Source organism: Taeniopygia guttata, chromosome 19, assembly GCF_048771995.1.
Source record: "Taeniopygia guttata chromosome 19, bTaeGut7.mat, whole genome shotgun sequence".
Taxonomy (NCBI): Eukaryota; Metazoa; Chordata; class Aves; order Passeriformes; family Estrildidae; genus Taeniopygia; species Taeniopygia guttata.
This window is the reverse complement of record NC_133044.1, coordinates 1703891-1721791: the sequence shown is the minus strand read 5'-3', so window position 1 is coordinate 1721791 and position 17901 is coordinate 1703891. Positions and strand designations below refer to the sequence as shown.

At 46.8% G+C, this 17901-nt stretch overlaps 1 protein-coding gene across 3 annotated transcripts; it reads left to right on the top strand.

Moving 5' to 3' along the window:
* The first annotated feature begins 66 nt into the window (after window positions 1-66).
* On the top strand, window positions 67-16779 carry GGNBP2 (gametogenetin binding protein 2). Of its 3 annotated transcripts, none has more exons than XM_041720020.2 (14): window positions 67-219; window positions 861-997; window positions 4690-4770; window positions 6384-6637; window positions 7245-7343; window positions 9877-9990; window positions 11407-11610; window positions 12586-12760; window positions 13600-13794; window positions 14065-14215; window positions 14457-14582; window positions 14664-14815; window positions 15198-15446; window positions 16118-16779. In XM_041720020.2, exons 2-14 carry the CDS (start codon window positions 905-907, stop codon window positions 16319-16321), a joined length of 2097 nt encoding a protein of 698 aa, XP_041575954.2. In that variant the 5' UTR covers window positions 67-219; window positions 861-904; the 3' UTR covers window positions 16322-16779. The 3 variants fall into 3 exon arrangements, with proteins under 3 accessions (XP_041575954.2, XP_041575953.2, XP_072772850.1); XM_041720019.2 differs by having other exon boundaries at window positions 11407-11616; XM_072916749.1 differs by lacking the exon at window positions 67-219 and adding an exon at window positions 325-347 and having other exon boundaries at window positions 11407-11616.
* Window positions 16780-17901: the final 1122 nt, after the last annotated feature.

The following is a 17901-nucleotide window of genomic DNA, read 5'->3' as shown; positions in this document are numbered from 1 at the left end:
CTGCGGGGCCGTTCCCGGCGCCGCCGACACCCGCACAGCCCGGCCGCCCTCAGCGGCCGCCGAGCCAGCCCGCTGCCCGGGGCGGGCCCGGGCGGTGCCCGCGGCTCTCGCGAGAGCGGGGCGGAGCGGCCCCGGGGCGGGCAGGGAGGAGGCGGCTCCGGGACCGCGGTGCCGCCCGCCTGTCACAGCGCCCGGGCCGCCCAGCGCCGCCAGCAGCCGGTAAGGGCCCGCCGGCCGCGGGGCAGCGCTACGTGGGGGGAGCGAGGCTATAGCGGCGGCAGCGTGGGGTTACCCCCCCACCGCGTGGGGGGAGCCGGGCGAGGCCGCGCAGCAAGCGGGAGGAAGGGGTGGGTCTGCCGGGGCAGCCGGGCTGCAGCCCGCGGGGAGGCGGCGGGGCGGGCGCTGGGGCCGCTCCGCGGGGCGCCCCGGGCAGCGCCGGGCAGGCGGCGGCGGTTCCCCCCGCGCAGGAGCCGCAGAGCCGCGCCGGGCTGGGCGGGTCCCGGCGGCCGCGCTGGGCCGGTGGCGGGCGGGGGGTGGCGGCTCCATCTCCCCGTGGCGGCTCCATTTTCCCCCGCGGACTCCATCTCCCCTGGCAGACCTCCATCCCCGCCCGCGGGTTCCGTCTCCCCGCTCGCATCTCCACCTCCCCGTCTCCCCTTGGGGGTCTCCATCCCCCCGCGGCTCTGCCCGCCGGCCGCCCCGTGTGCTGCCGCATTCGCGGCCCGCTGGCGGCGGGGTGGGTGGGCAGGGCTCGGCGTGGTGAATCAGGCGATGGGGAGCGCAGGCTGGGTGCCGGCTGCTGGTGAAAGTGTGGCGGGGAAGCGCGGCGGGTGTTTACCTCCGGCCGGGGCCGCCCGCAGGCTGGAGCGGGGAGGAAGCGGCAGCAGCAGCAGGAGCAGCAGCGATGGCGCGGCTGGTGGCGGTGTGCCGGGACGGCGAGGAGGAGTTCCCCTTCGAGAAGAGGCAGATCCCCCTCTACATCGATGACACCCTAACGGTGAGTGCCCGCCGCCCGGCCCGCGCCTCCCGCGTGTTGCAATGCCCGGGCCGGGCCTTCCCTCCTCGCTGGGCCTCGCTGGCTCCTCCTCGGGCTCCTGCGGCGGTAATCTTTGGGACTTTGCAACACTTGGGGTTAACGCAGCCGAATGTGGCAACTTTTTATTTTATCTGATGGCCGGCTGTGAGAGCGGGCGAGCCGCGGAATGAGGGAGTTATCGCTGTGCCGGAGTTGTGGAGCGTGGCTCGGTGCTCAAGGGTGGAGCAAAGCCATTTTTCTGCTGGGAAGGAAGGGAGCCATGTTAACGTTAAACCCGGCGGGTTGTTCTGCTCCTCAACAGGCGAGGGAAGGCTACAGGCGTTTTCCACAGCTTTGGCCTGAAAGTCAGGGTTATCGTGTCTGCAGAAATGTAACAAATCTGAGAGTTCCCATTTCAGGGTGTTGCTGGGAGTTGGAAAACGTGGTTTGGCCGTTTCCAGAAGATTCAGTGGAAAAATCAACTAAATGCAGCTTGGAGGTTCTCTGGTCCTTCTCCTTAGAAGGTTCAGAAATTGCATTGTAGGAGAACACAAAGCAAATGGAAAAAAAAAATAAAATCTGTAACTAGCCAGTTGCCCTTTGTTTTAATTCTTAAAGCAGGAAAATGCGTTGAAAATAATATTGCACTCAGTGTAATCTGGTATCTTAATGGTTCATATTTGATTTCTCATGGTAGTAGGACAGGAGCTGTTGTTACTTTAAGTGATGTAAAATGGGGATGATTAAATTCCTAATCTAATGTTTAGGATGGAAGAATCCCTGAGTTTTATTAGCTGAGGAAGGTGTCCCTGCACATGGCAGGGGGGTGGAACTGAATGATCTTCAAGTTCCCTTCCAACCCAAACCATTCTTTCACCTTCCAGAACAAAAGTGTTGAATATCTTCAGGCAGGCCCCATCTGGTTTTGCTACACTTGAGGGAAGTCCTCTTGCTGTATTTTAGTTCTGATCAATGTGAATGGTGACATATTATTATTTTACCAATTATCACTATTTTTGGCTCCTCTCTGGTTAGCTGTGTTCAGGTATTAGGCAAAGTTTCCTCCAAAGCTGTCCAAAGCAGTATCTGCCTCTCCTAGAGGGGCTGATGATCTGGAAAACCCAGCACTGTGCAGGAATAGTGCAAGTTTGAATTTTTTGCTGTCTTGGCCACACCTTGAAAGTTATTTTGCCCATTCATTTTCCATGTGGTTTTAAGCTCTTGGATTCCTCCATTTATTTATTTATTTATTTATTTTAAATTTTTATTTATCCTTCCTGGACTCCCTGTAAAAATTGCCCATTAATTTGTGCCAGGTAGACTTGTCATGCTCTGGTTATTTTTGTTGTGTGTAATAGGTTGAGAGTGAAAATTCAGCTCTACCAGGAGGATGACTTCAGAAGACCTAAAATGCCATTTGTGGTTTAGTCCCAGAATTTAATACCAGGCCCAAACTTTGTGTAATTGCACTGTGTTGTTGCTAACCTTCTGCTTTTTACACTGTCCTCATGATTGAAAGGGTCCTCTAGCTGTAAATCAGTTTTATATCCATCTGGAGAAAAGGCATTTATGCAAGTGCAAGTCATCCTCACCATGGAGAAATCTTACTTTGTGTCCATTTTTTTTTTTTTGTGTTACTGTTGTTACAAAGTATTTGGATTTCTAGGTGGTTTTTGGAGGCATTTATTAAAAAAAGCCTGCAGAAGCAAGTGAATGAACTCTGAGCTTCCTTGTCTGTCATCAATAATTTATTTTTTAAATACTTAATGAGAGCTATTACAGACATGCAGCTGTCTTTGAAACAGAATTTTACATCTGCAGCACTATCTTTAAAAAATAATGGCGGGTATTGATAGCAACTGGCTTCTGTTACCTCTTTAAAAACTCAAATTTTAAAATTAGTGTGACCAGTCCGCTGAAGGAGTTAATCTGTGCCTTAAACGTGGAATCAGTGATTAGCGACTGCAAATTAGGAGTGAATGGCCCATGTGCTCTTCTTCTGGAATGTTGCTTTGTAGTAGCCCAGGAAGCAGCTCAGGTGCGGGGAGATGCTGCTGCCCGGAGTGGATCCTTCACCACCAACTTCCCTGTTCCTCCTGGCTCAGCCAGAAATTAAAGGAGGTTTCAATATTGAGCCCTTTTCATTTCTTAAGCAGCTTTTATGGTTTCTAGAAGGCATTCCATTTGATGTGGTATTACAGGATTTTTTTTTTTTTTACCCTTCCAGTTCAGGGTGTGATGGTGGTTGATGTTTAACCACTTAATAAAATCTCATCAGACACATGAATTAATTTAGTCTTTGATTCTTTTGCTCTGTTGTACAAAATACCTCAGGGTGTTGTGCGATAGTGGGAGATGAAGGTGAAGGGGGAGAAATAGGCAGATTTATCTCTTGTCTCTGTTATTGGCAGATAGAGCTTTTACTTTTGCTTGTAGCTCCTGGCCCACAGAAACTCCACATTAGCGCTGTAGGAAACCTGCAAATCTGCAGCAGAAAGCGGTGTGTGGATGGATCAGGGGTGAGGAATGCTGGAAGTGGAGCTGGGGGTTAGGATTGGCAGTGGCACTGCTCTGCACAAAGGTAAGGCAGCTGTGCCAATGCTCAGACTGGGGCACATGGCACAGCAAAACAGTTCTTGGAGAAATGCTGTTTATTTTGGAGTGGTGTTCAGTGCCTGGAAAGGTGAGTTCTCTGGAGGTAGTGTTGGTAATTGGGCAGGCAGCGGGGAATTCTGCCTTCCCTAGACAGCTGAGGGGAGGTGGAAGGAGGAAAAGGGGTGAATCAGACACTTTTATTTGGTGCTCATTTGCATTGGGGTTATTAACCAAAGTTGCTATTTTGCCTTTCAGATTTTAAAGTGAACTTTCAATATTCATATTGACAAATTCCCTGTTTCTCAGTTTGGACAGAGAAGAGAATTAAGCCAGGCTTTGCACATTTTTCTAGTTGCTTTCATTTTATTCCATGGTTGCACAGTTGGATTTTTGACTGAAAGTTGCTTTCCTGGTTTCTGCCTCCTCCCAAGAAATTGCCCTCTTTGTTTCTCAGTAATTTGATAAGAAATGTTATTAATTACTTACAAGTAATCACATTGTTCTGTAGGCTTAACATTTTGCTTTGAGCCTCTTGAGAGTTGCAGCTGCAATCACACAAAGCAAACTGTGCCTTGGAGTACCTTGTTGGGTTAATATGGTTTGAAATTAGCCTTTGGAGGAGTCGACTCTGTCATTAAACTGTTGTGACTGTTTCCTCAGAGCTTTATAAATTGAGTTAAGCTGTTGGGTCCATTTGGATCTCAGTGTGTTGAAGTATTTTTTTTTAAAACTGAAGCAGGGTCTCAAGTCATGTAGATGATAATTTGAACACTGATGGTCCATTTAGCAACTTTTGCTTTCTAACAGCTATTTAAGAGTTGCCATTTATAAACTGCCTCTAGAACATTATATCAATGAAGCATTTATTACTTTGCTGAAACATTCACTATCTGAAACAGTTACTTTTATCCTTTTCCAAGCTCCAGTAATTATGTGAAAAGAATGAGCATTTAACATAATTTCAATCTTATTTCCCCCAAGAAAGTAAAACAACTAATGCTCTGTTTGGCTTTTTTTTTTTTTTTTTTTTTTTTTTGTCTGAAAGCTCCTCTTTAAATTGTTTTTCCTCTATTGTATAGATGGTGATGGAATTTCCTGATAATGTGCTGAACCTCGATGGACATCAGAACAACAGTACACAACTGAAACAGTTCATCCAGGTAAATCATGTTTCCTAAGAAGTGAGATTTTTTGCTTTCCTCAGGTTTGGGTTTTTGCTTCTCCAGGAGGTTGTGACTCCTGGAATGCCTCAGACACGTCAGCACCTGGGAGCAATCACACATTGGTACCAAAGTGCACTGGGTTCAGTGTGCTCTGGATTCCACAGCATTTATTGCACGTTGTCTTGTCAGGAGGCAATTGCTGCATGTCTGAGAGCTCAGAACTTACAGTGGGAGCTACAGCTTCTAAATACATCTAGATTTTTATTTTTCTGAGCTGTTTAGAACCGCCCTTTCAAGTGGAAGTGTGGCTTGCTCAAGGTTGGGTTCTTATGATTTTGTGTAGAATTTGTGTGCCAATTTGTAGATTTTATATAGATAAGTGGTGAGAACTGATTTTGTGGTAACCCAGAAACTTTAATCCTAGAAACTGACGTGCCAAATTCTGACAAATAACTGTAGCACTGTTGACACCTGTAGCAGCTGCAGAGTGGTGCCACTGGATGTCCAGAGGGGCAGAGGTTGCTGCTCTGCAGCTGCACAGTTGCCTCACCCAGGGTTGACAGCAGCAGTGCAGACACATGCTGCATGCCAAGTGCAGCTGGGTTGTGAAAATAGCTCATTCCTGCCTTGCTGTGACTCCTGCAATTAATTACAGGAAACAGGGTTATTGCAGAGTGATAGTGCTTGGCAGGTGATTTAATGGGCCTTCCTGTAAGAGCACAAACCTTCAATGTTGCCTGATGGTACCTTTGCTTTCCATATTGCATAGAAGGAGCTGAGGACACTTTCTCTTTTCAAGTGGATGTGTGGTCTTTTCTTCCTTTCCCCAGAAGTTGTGGCAAGTCCTCTGTGCATGGGGGGAGTGTTTGAGTGGTGTGATGTGACAATAATACAGAAAATTCTCTGGTGGTGTGACATTCCCTGTGCAGATACAACTCAAGTGTGGGTTTGCCTGTTGGGGTGTGAGGAAGGGACTCTCTGCTCTGCACAGCTCTGCTGGTGGCACTCCAGCTGCTGGAAGCCAAGGCAGTAATTCAGCAGTGAGAAGGACTAGAAGGGTGTGTGCTTTTTGTGAGGACGTGTGCCTGGATGTGTTTGACACAGGGGCCAGGAGACACATCTACAACTGTTTATTGACGTAAGCAATATTAGAAGGTGTTCTCATTAATGTTCTATTAATAGCACACATTGGATGTTCACTACTGAAGTCGAAGGCTTCACCCTGAGTAGTAATGTGTGCATTCTTTAATTCCAGCTAGTAGGATTGTAATGGGAAATGGCATTTATCCTTCCAGGAAAAATCCTGCTAAATTGTCATGGTCAGAGCAGAACAAGTTGGTTGTAAATGAGATTTCCATAAATGCCAATGAGCCTTCGTGAATTTCCTTTCCATGTGCCAAAGACAAAATGAGTGTGAGTAGAAGCTGAAAACTTGCAGTTGGTGTGTGTGAGACCTTTTCCTACAACATCTGTGCCGAGGTGGAGAAAAAGAATTTTCCAATTGGGACAGTTATCCTGAAGCAGCATTTGGCGGCGAAAGGAGGCAACGGAGAGGAGAACAAAGCAGAGAATAAGCATGAAATGATTTGGTTTTTGTGGTATTTTTGCAGAGACACAGCATGCTGAAGCAGCAGGACCTGAACATTGCCATGATGGTGACGTCGCGGGAGGTGCTGAGCGCGCTGTCGCAGCTGGTGCCGTGCGTGGGCTGCCGGCGCAGCGTGGAGCGCCTCTTCTCCCAGCTGGTGGAGTCGGGGAACCCTGCCCTGGAGCCCCTCACCGTGGGGCCCAAGGGGGTGCTCTCGGTCACCCGCAGCTGCATGACTGATGCCAAGAAGCTTTACACGCTCTTCTACGTGCACGGGTCAGTGTCTGCGAGCTGCTCGCGCCATCCCCGCTCTGCGCGTTGCCTTTGTGGCAATGCTGAGTTGGCACAGCACCTTTTCCTCTTCAACATCCATAATTACACTTCTTGTTGCCTAAACTGGGGAAAAAGCAAACCTAATCTTTGGTAGCACCAGTTACAGTGCCATGGTTGCAGTTGGAAGATGCCAATATTTAATGTTCGGTTCTTAATCTGATCCAGGCCCTGCAGGGTTTTTGTGGTCTCATTAGTGTTTGTCTCACTAGTTGGGGTGTAAAAAATAAAATACAAGTGTTAATTTTTCCACCAAAGCTTGCTGCTCTTGGGTAGAAAGGTAAGACTGAGAAAGTGAAACCTTCTGGGCTTGGTGAGCACAGTAAATACCCCAGAGCCATTAGTTCCTCAGCTGTCAGCAGAGCAAACAGTGAGTGTTCAGCACAGTGTGTCTTGGCCTTCCAGTTGGCTTCAGCTTGTTCTTCTTGCTCCAGTTAGCAGGAAAAGTAGGGAAGGTTAGTGCAGAGTTGAGATTGAGATGGGGAAAGTGAGGTAGTGTAACCTGATCCAGTGGTTTTCAGGATACAAAGTTCCTCACTTTTTTTTTCCATAGGTCCAAACTGAATGACATGATTGATGCAATTCCCAAAAGTAAGAAGAACAAGAGGTGTCAGCTACACTCCCTGGACACACACAAACCAAAACCTTTGGGGTAAGTCTCTGTTTAAAATGCACAATTGAAATATTTTAAGGAAACAAATTATTGAGACTAATTTATTTTTAAGCACAGAGATCAATTTTTATGCTCTGATCTGCTTGCCAGAGTGGCAGTTGGATTGTAGCAGGCCTAAATAGTTGTTGGGGAAGAGGAAGAGAAGCATCAGGAGTTTTGGGCATGCTCAGGGCATGGATGGCTTGTGCACTATGATTTAAACAATGCTCTAGAAAGACAAACTGGTTTTTGTGCTCTAGACCAAAATGGTTGTTCAGCAGATTTTCTCACGTTTAAGTCAAAGGGTACGTGCTAAATAAATATACATCATTTTGCTTGGGTTTATTAAAAATGCCTTGCACAACTGTTAACCAAGGGCTTTATTGTGGTTGGATGCAGGGTTAAAACTGGAACGCCATAAAATGTATTTTCTCAAAAGTGACAGCATGTTTTGAATACACCACTGCACAATATGCCTATATGCCTCTGTCTTGAAGTTGAAATGATTTGTTCCAGCTGGTTAAGCAGAAAAACACTCCCTGTAAATCTATTGTGGATTTTGGGGAGGTTTCTTGTTTGTGGGGTGGCTCCTTTTATTTTTTTTTTTTTTCATATGATGACCAATAAATTAGTCTCTTGGGCTTAATTGGAGTGTCTGGACCTTTTTTACTCAGCTGTGTTCTGCTGCTGCTTAAGCCTCCAACCTGTGAAAGCTTGCTCATGGTTTCCAGTTACAAGACATGTATTTTTCTATGCAGATTGGAGTCTCTCTGGGTTTACTTAAATCCCCTGGGATACCAGGCATCTGGAATTTGACACTTGATATTTGCTTGTGCTGCTTGAGGATACTGGGAACTAATCATTATCTGCTATTATATTTTGGTTACAGGCCTTTCACAAAATTACTTTAAAGCTTACGTTACCCAAGATCCTGAGAGTATAGGGGTGTAGATATATATATTTCTTCTTAAAATAAAGCAAATTTATAGCATCATGAAAGTGGGTTTTGGGGTTCTTTTATATTTAGTAAGCTTAATCTTTTCTGTGTGAGAACAGATCCTGTGGAACGTGCAGTTAGCACTTTGGCAAGGCAGAACAATTCTGAAGCTGAATGAATAGAGAGGAAAATGTTGCTTTTATTTCCTCGTTTAATGCTGGAATAAATCCCCTTAGTTCTTTGGATGCTGGCAGGTGAATAGGGAATAGGAGGAAGGGCAATGTTTATATTCTGCAGGTAAACCTTGGGGTTATCAGAGAACATTGCCTGTGGACATGCAGTGCAGCTTGCTAAGGAAGCAGGACTTGCACTCCCCATTTCTCCTAAAACCCCCGTGTTGTGTACAGAAGTGACCAGAGTGTATCAATATTGATAAAATCCAAATAAATCTGCCTGCAGTGGACACAAACAGGCTCTGCCTGGGCTGTGCAGGCACTCAGTTGTCACAGAACAAACTTCATTTACCAACGTAGAGCTCCTGCTCCACATCTTTACAAGAAACTCCTTCAGATGAGTTGCATCTGTTGGGCATTTCCTCCACACAAAAAAGGCTTTGAGTTGGAGCTGTGTGTTTAATTAGAGGAGTTATGTAAGCAGCTAATGCCACTCGAGGGTTACTTGGTGTCCTCGGTCTGTGCCTGGCTTTTGGCTCCTCAGCTCTGTTTGGGGCTCAGGAGCGTTTGGAACTCTCCTAAATGCAAGCCCTATGACCTGGCAAAGTGGGTAATGGCACACAGAACTCCTCTAATTAGGAAACAGGGTTGCTTCTTTCAATTTTTTTGCTCTGTGATGTCCATAACGCAGAAATGACCATTCTGATAAAGTGTCAAGTGTGGACAAGCCTGTAATTTTATTTAAAGTCCATTTTTTTCCTCACTTTTAGCACATCCGAATGCGAGTTGTAAAGTTACTTTGATATTCTAGCAAATTTTTGAAATTTGAGGTAGGATGTTTTATGGTGAAAGTTGTTTGGGTTTTTTTTTTGTTTTGCTTTTTTCTTTTGTTATTTTACCAAATTGTCTTCAGCTGACAAGTATTAAGACTTGTATTTGTTTATACTTAAAGTAATATTCTGAAAATCACAGCTGGTTTGCAGCTGTGACATTAGAAAGTCGTGGTGAGTCTGGGTCATAAACATGGACAGCAAAATTTGCATCTCAGTTCTGACCCAAACTTTCATAGGTGTTAACGCTTAGCCTGTAAAGAATTCAAATTAAATTAAGGAACAGAGTAACGTTTTCCATAGGATTTTTTTAAAGAAGAATAACTAGCTGATAATATATATATGTTATAGGTCTGAAAAATGTTTGGTAATACTATGTGACAGTGAAAGGAGCAGTAGCAGACTCAGTTCAAAGAAATTAAGAGCAGTTAAGAAAAGTAGAGAAGACAGGAAGAGGAAAGAGAGCAAGTGTAGCATCATTTTCTGCTATGGACCTTCCCAGGGAGCAGTCAGGTAAAGAATGAGGCTCTGCTGGGTTTCTTTTCTGCCTCCCAGCAGGATAATGAAGAGTTTGGTGTCTCATTTCCGTGCAGGGGTTGCTGGATGGACGTGTGGGAGCTGATGTCCCAGGAGTGCAGGGATGAAGTGGTTCTGATCGACTCCAGCTGCCTCCTAGAAACGTTAGAAACCTACCTACGAAAACACAGGTATGTGAGGGGAGCAAGCCACACCTTGCTTTGGGGAATGGCGTGGTTTTTGGGAGATCAAAATGCTCCAAATGCAGAGGGTTTTTCCTCGTGAAGCTGAAGATCTGAGCTTGGTGGTGATGGGAGACTTTGCCATGTAGTTGATGAGACAAAGATGGTGGAACTTTCATTGTGTTTAATTAAAGGGAAGATCTGGAGACCTCTGATGAAGTCGTAGCTGCTTGTCTTTTTTTTTTTTTTAGGCTTTCAGGGACTATGTGCCATTTCAGAATCCTGTGAGCTGCTCTAGTGCAAGCAGATTTTAGGCTTGATGTTGCCTTTAAAGCACTGCTTTAAACCATTTATTTATGCCTGGTGCTGTTAAATCTCTCGTGCAGGGCAGAAATAAACCATTAAATTATAGTTGCATGTGCACAGGATCTGCCGTGCTGATTGAAAAGTTTTAATTTCCAGCAGTCTCAAGGTTCTGATATCAACTGTGGGGCACAGATGGGTGCGGGGGTGGCGGTGCTGTGGAAATAACACTTTGGAAACAAAATAACTTTAATCTCCTGTGACATTAAACACTGCCTTGGCTGCCTTCCTGGTGCTAACCTGCGATCATACTGCTGTTTTCTCTCCTTCCACCACAGAAAGCAGACAGGTATCGTAGCTCTAACAGCAAAATATGTTTGATTTAGTGCTGTCAAATGGCTGGAGACACTAGGAAAGGAAAAAACATCATGGGGAGCCAGCTTTGAGCTGAAATGTCAGCAGCTTGTCTGACTTGCATTTTTAGAGTCATCCAGCAAGAGATCTTGTGGCCTCTTGAAGGTTACTCCTCTTATGACACGGAATGAGCTTAATTTGCTTGTATTTTAATTATAAGTATACTCCTGTCACACATGAGCTGTCACATGTTTAAAATGAGTATGTTGTGTTATAAATAACCCTCGTTTGGCCATCAGCACAGCGATCTAACAATTCAAAATATGTTTGTAGTAGAAACAAGGATCACTCTTGTACAGCAGGCACCAGAGGATACTTTGCTTTATTTCTTATCACTCACTTGAGTACATTTGAAAGAATTGCTAGAAGGTGATGTGATATGTGTTACCTGAGAGAGGGATTTTGCCCTGGTTTGCAGTATTTGCTCACTGCTGAGATTTGAGTTGAATTCCTTGTGGGAATTTCTTCAAAGCAAGGATTCGCTGGGTGGGCTCCACTCCATGGGTCAGAGGACAGAAGTTTGATATCCAGGTTAGTAATGTAGAACAGATGGGATAATTCATGGTCAGTTTAGGTGGATCATAGCCAGAGTACTGTCATAATTACATTTTTTGAAGCAGCACAGCCCTCCCGCTCCCCAGGTCAGACACATCACGGCTCAGCCAGCGCGTTGGGGCGAACCCAGCCTGATTCTGTGCTTCCCCCCAGGTTTTGCACCGACTGCAAGAACAAAGTGCTGCGTGCCTACAACATCCTGATCGGGGAGCTGGACTGCAGCAAGGAGAAGGGCTACTGTGCTGCCCTGTACGAGGGGCTGCGCTGCTGCCCCCACGAGCGCCACATCCACGTCTGCTGCGAGACCGACTTCATCGCGCACCTCTTGGGCCGGGCCGAGCCCGAGTTCGCAGGAGGGTATGAGTATGTAATTGGCTAGAGTGGGCTATCTAGCGCTTTGCTTCTTTATTTGACTCTTCAAATGTCTGTGCACAAAGTGGCTTTTTGCCTCTTTGCTGTGTGATGAACTCGTGGTTGTGGATATCTGTACTGGTGTAGGCTCGGAGAGAGCGCTTCGAAGGTTTCAGCTGTGCTTTGGAAGGAAAAAAAAGAAGTGATCAAATGTCTTCCAGTTGGTTGTTCACTCCCTAGAGCTGCCTGCTTGCCCACTGAGGTGTTCAAATATGCGAAATAGAAAGAGAGCCTTGGTCGAGTTTTGCCAAATGCCAAGTGTTCAAGTTAGTTTTGTTGCCAGTTGTGTATTTCTGAACCTTTAAGCATCTTAAAACCATCCAGTGAAGAGCACATTTCTGAATGGAGTATTGGAGAACCATAGAATGAGTTGGAAGTGATGTTAAAGATCATCTAGTTCCAACCTCAGTGCCTTTAAAGCTCAGTCATAACTGTTTAATGAGGAGGGTAAATCCTTTCATAGTAGTTTTCCCTTAACAGATTAACCAGATTGATAGATAATAGAAGGATAATGAACAGATTAATACTGAAATGTTTTTACTCTGCACGGTAAGTAATGTACAAAATTCCCTGTGTGTTTATTCAGCTTGAGCTAACCGATGGTGAAATAATTGCTGTGAACTCCAGCAAATTTTAAGCCACAAAAGAATGCATCTCTGGCATTTAAACTCTTGATGCCTCCTAGGAAGAGCAGGATATGGCACCTGAAGCCAGAAGTGGCAAGGCACAGTGCTGCTTCACAGTGGTGGCTTTGACCTGTTCCTTTCTATTTTGCATCTGCATGCAGCACAGCAGAGCCCTGCCAGGCTGCTCCTGCAAACACAGCTGCAGTTGTACCTCCAGAGAACACGTCAGCCCTGCTTTGATCCCTCGGTTGGCTTCTAGCTGCTCTAACAGTGCTTTGGTTCCCCTTTCCCTCAGACGGAGAGAGAGGCACGCCAAGACAATAGACATAGCCCAGGAGGAGGTCCTCACCTGCCTGGGCATCCACCTCTACGAGAGGTTGCACCGGATCTGGCAGAAGCTGCGGGCTGAGGAGCAGACGTGGCAGATGCTCTTTTACCTGGGGGTCGATGCTTTACGCAAGAGCTTTGAGGTAAAAACATCAAATTTTGTCCAACTTGTGTTTGAGCTGCTGCAATAACTGGGCCCGTTGTCACTGGAATTCATTTCCTGCTTTTTATCACTGGGCTGCCAGGAGTGTCAAGGGTGTTGCAGTCAATCCCTTGTTCAGCTGTGGGACATCCATGCACAGCACAACTGGAATGTGTTCCCATGTGGAATAAAGTGGAATATAAAAGATTGAGGCTTGCTTTTACTTTCAAGCTGCCCATTCCAGTACACTGAACCATCTGTGTTAATTCTGTTTTTCTACCTGATTGCATTGGAGGACGTGCTTTTGAATTGAAAAAGTGGTTGCAAACTCTCGTGATCGGCTTGTTCTGAATGCACTCTGATCCTGTGGGATCCTGAGCTTCAGACAGAGCTCCTTTAACATTAATTAGTAGTTTATATGACGTGGATCTTTTTTGTTATGTTCACCTTCCATTCATAATAACTGTTCTGTCTGAAACCTCTAAAACACCAGAGAAGAAGGAGGAAAATCAGTTTGGGAAGGATCATAGTAGAACCTTGAGCTGGTTAGTTCTTGGAATTTTTTTACTCCCACAGGATCAGAGTATCACAGATCCAACAATGCATTAAAATCTGCAGCTCTTCACTGAAAAATGTGAATCTGGGCCAAAGGTGCAAGCCAGAGCTCCCCCACACATGAGTTTCCAGCAATCTAAACCAAGTGGCTGCATCTTGGTGGGCATTTTTCAATAGTTGTGCTGCTGGGATTTCATTAGTGGCTGTTTTCCTTCTCCTGCTTTATAAATGAAAAATCTTGAACTGTGATGACTTCTATAACTGGACCTAACCTCTTGTAAACAGATGGCTGTGGAAAAAGTGCAGGGCATTAGTCGATTGGAGCAGCTCTGTGAAGAGTTTTCAGAAGAAGAGAGAGTGAGAGAGCTTAAACAAGAGAAGAAACGCCAAAAGCGGAAGAACAGACGGAAAAATAAATGCGTGTGTGAGATCCCTGCTCCTCTGCAGGCAGCAGAAGAGAAGGAAATCAATCAGGCAAAGGTAAACATGGGTAGCTGGGGCTTTTTGGTGCTTCATCCATCAGCTCAGATTATTATTCAGTCTCTCTTGGCTGACCTTAATGGGCTGTGACTGTGGGTCAAGGTAAATTGGTTGGGGTTTTGTTTAGTTGTGTTGTACTTGTGAAGAATTCTAAGCAATGCTGTTGTCAGTCAGTGTCAGCTGGTTTTTCTCATGGAAAGAGTAGCCTTTACAAAAATGCTGGCTGAGCTGCTTTCAGTGTCTGCAAGTGTTTTTTGTTTCTGTTTGAAGGAGAACTCAAACTTCACGGAAAGCAGCTGCAAAGCCTGTGGTAGCACCGAAGAAGCCAACAACTGTGTAGAAGTAATTGTTACTAATGAAAGCACTTCTTGCACTTGTCCTAGTAGTGGTACCCTATTAAGCTCACCTAAAATCAAGAAAGGTATGTTAAATGTCAGTATTTTTCATTTTTAAACAGCATTTGCCGTTCATGGGGTGAACAGTGGTCACCTGTTTTTAAAAAGGAGTCCCTGCCCGTGGCAGGGAGGTGGAATGAGAGGATTTTTAAGGACCCTTCCAATCCAAACCTGTCTGGGGTTCTCTGAAGTCTTTCTTGTTAGAGGCATAACTAAAGAATGTGCAGCAGTTCCTACAGATGGCAGTAATTTTGGCCTCTGTCTCAGGTTTATCTCCACACTGTACTGGCAGCGACTGTGGCTATTCCTCGAGCATGGAGGGCAGCGAAACGGGGTCCCGGGAGGGCTCGGACGTGGCCTGCACTGAGGGCATCTGCAACCATGATGAAAATGGTAGGTTTGGGAAGAAGATAAGGATGCTTTAATATCCCCAGAGCTGCAGCATCTCAAAAGAAACGTGGCTGTGTTTTTCAGGGGACGATGCCTGCGTCCATCGCTGCGAGGACAAGGAGGAGGATGGAGATAGCTGTGTGGAGTGCTGGGCTAACGCAGAGGAGAGTAACACAAAAGGCAAAAACAAAAAGAAGAAAAAGAAAAGTAAAGCTTTGAAGTGTGAGAATGACCACGTAAGGAACATGGCTCTGCCAGATGCTTCTCTAAATGCTTACATTTGAAAGTTACGGAAGGATTTTAAATTCTGATTGAGACTTAGGCTGAAAATGGGACAACAGGGATCTCCTGTTCCCTTGTCATCCCAAGTTTTGGAACTGAGGTCCTTCCTCTAGAGTAGGTTGTGGTGGAGTCCCTTGTGTGTTCCTAAGCATGTGCACTTTTACTCTCTCTCAGTGAATGTGCCACCCCCCCAGCTCTCCTGGCACGTGTTGAAGTATAAATATCTACCCTCGCTCACCTTTGAACCTTCCTCTTTTCCCTCTGCTTCCGTCTCCAGCTCGAATATTCCACATTAAACACTGCTGGCAGTTGATTGCAGGCTCCTTTCCATTTCAGATTCAGAAACTTGGGAGCTGTCTGGCAGATGCAGGTAGCAGAGAGACCTCAGGAAATCTCACGCACACAGAGTTTCACCGCGACAAGACCAAAGACACACACGCTGAGAGCTGCTGTAGCGCAGACAAAAGCGGCCAGCAGTTGCCTTGGTTTGAGCATATGAAAAATGTGTCACAGTTTGCAGAACCTACAGAAATGTCACTTGTCCCTGATACTGGAAAAGGTGCCAAAAGCTTAGTGGAACTCCTTGTAAGTAACTGCTGCATTCGAGTTTTGGGTTGTAGCATCATGCTTTAATCTTTGGAGCTGAGAAGTCAGCTCCCAGTGAGGAATTGAGTCCCAGTGTTCAGTTCAGTTCCTGGTGCACGTTCCCTGGGAAGTTTATAATTGAATGCTTTGCAGAGGAGGAGAAATGGTCGCTGGAATGTGGTGACAGAACTTGTGTTGCAAGTGCTCATTGTCGAGGATTGCGTTATTCCGTAACATGAAGTGGGCATTATTGCTGCCTTCAGGCCTCAAATGTGGCTTCCCACTGCAGGCTCCTTGGGCAGCTTTCATCTCTCTCCTTTCCTTCTCCTTCCAGTTATTTAGATCCCTTTGCTATATTTCCCTGCTTTTTCCTTTTTTATCTTCCCTCATTTTTCGCTCTAGCCTCCCTTCTTTTTTTCCCTTTTTCTTTCTCCAACTTTCCCCCCAAACCCTCTATTAAAATCTATCTCCCCATGGGAATGTGCTAAGGCTGCAGCAGATTTGGATCTATTTAGCGATGGATATTGGCTGTTTCTCACCCCAAACCAGCAGAGCCCTGTGTGAGCAGGGTGTCCAGATCAGCTTTGGGCTGGTGTGACAGGGAATGGTGGGGACAGATGTGCTGCACAGCTGGGCAGTGCTGGAGCTCTGAACTCCTGTTCTCATTGCAGGATGAGTCAGAGTGCACTTCTGATGAGGAACTGTTCATCTCCCAGGATGAAATCCAATCCTTCATGGCAAACAACAAGTCTTTCTACAGCAACCGGGAGCAGTACCGGCAGCACCTGAAGGAGAAGTTCAACAAGTACTGTCGCCTCAACGATCACAAGGGGCCCGTCTGCAACAGCTGGCTGGCAACAGCTGGAGCCAACTGAACCTAATCCAACTCTGTCTGTCACTGAAACTCGAGATGACTACTGCGCCTTCTCCTTCCAAACTTAATTTAGTGACTTACGGCAAAATTTTATCTTAAATTAATGTGATTCTTTTTTTTTTTTCTTGTTTTTTTTTTTTTTCATGGGGAGGCTGGTGGAGGTGATTTCCTTAATTTTGTTCTTTCTCCAGGCTTGTATCTTTAGTTGAGTAGCTGTGCAAGCCTCTCTTCTAATTTAAGCCATCTCTTTTCATTCAATGTTTCTCTTCCTGTGAGACTTACAAAAAGCAAACTAGTGGCAAAGTAATGTTGTACCTATAATTCTGTACAGAATGACAAGGAGCTGAATATAAGATTTTACAAAGTAGACATCCATTTGCAAAATGTTTTGGATGTAATATGTTAAAGCGCAATGTGCAAAAATTTAAATAAAGAATATTTATTAATATGCATAGTAAAGCTGGGAGTCTATGTTTGTACTCGGGGAGTGCTCAGTTTGGTTCAGGTGGGGGCAAGGTGAGGAAAGCTGGTCTGGGAAAGGACAGATCCTTGGAAACCAGGCTCTGTGCTCCTGCAGGGCTGTGGTTTGGGGATGTGGAGTTGCTGCCAGCCCAGCAGGGCCTGGTTGTGTTGGTGGCACAGTCCCAGCCTGGCACTGCTCTGCATCAGGTGCCTGTTCTGCTTCCAGGAGCTGGGCTGAGGGATGGCCACGGAGCTGCTGGGGGCTCTGCTCTGGAAATCCTGGCCTGGGGGCTGTGCCCAAGGGCAGCACGGGGCCGTTCTGGGGGCATTGTTAAATCCCACAGTTTTCTTTCATCAATCAACACCCATCATGCCTCTTCTATTCCAATTAATCTGCTTCCTGGGGCATTATTTGAGGGGGATAACACCCCCTCCACCACGCTGCTCACCCTCTGCTCTCTGCACACCCATTTCACCCCTCTCCAAACCTTGCTTGCCTGCTGGCTCCCTGCTCTACGCATCCCTCCCGCGTCTTTTCATGCCGGGCATGAAACCCCAACCCCAACCGTGCTCCCAATCGGGAGCTGAGCCCTGGCAAACTCAGCGCAGGGAGGGCGTGTCCTCATGGGTGTGTCCAGGGCGTGTCCCCATGGGTGTGTCCAGGGTGTGTTCCCTGGGGCCAGGGGCGTGTCCCCCGTGGGCATGCCGTGTCCGTGGCTTGTCCCCCGTGGCCAGGGGCGTGTCCAGGGGTGTGTCCGGGGTGTGTCCCCATGGGTGTGCCGTGTCTGGGGCGTGTCCCCCGTGGCCAGGGGTGTAGCCAGGGGCGTGTCCAGGGCGTGTCCCCATGGGTGTATCCGGGGTGTGTTCCCATGGGTGTGTCCAGGGCGTGTTCCTATGGGTGTGTCCCCAGGGGCATGTCTGGGACATGTCCCCATGGGTGTATCCCCATGGGTGTGTCCCCCGTGGCCAGGGGCGTGTCCAGGACGTGTCCCCCTTGGCCAGGGGTGTACCAGGGGCGTGTCTGGGGCATGTCCCCATGGGCGTGCCATGTCCGTGGTGTGTCCCCCGTGGGCATGCCGTGTCCGGGCGTGTCCCCCTTGGCCAGGGGCGTGTCCAGGG

What these genes read in the sequence shown, in the direction of transcription:
- GGNBP2 (XM_041720019.2), top strand. Translation starts at nt 905, where the DNA reads ATGGCGCGGCTGGTGGCGGTGTGCCGGGACGGCGAGGAGGAGTTCCCC. An exon ending in ACCTACCTACGAAAACACAG is followed by an intron (nt 9,991 to 11,406) that starts GTATGTGAGGGG and finishes GCTTCCCCCCAG; the next exon opens with GTTTTGCACCGACTGCAAGA. An exon ending in CTCACCTAAAATCAAGAAAG is followed by an intron (nt 14,216 to 14,456) that starts GTATGTTAAATG and finishes CCTCTGTCTCAG; the next exon opens with GTTTATCTCCACACTGTACT.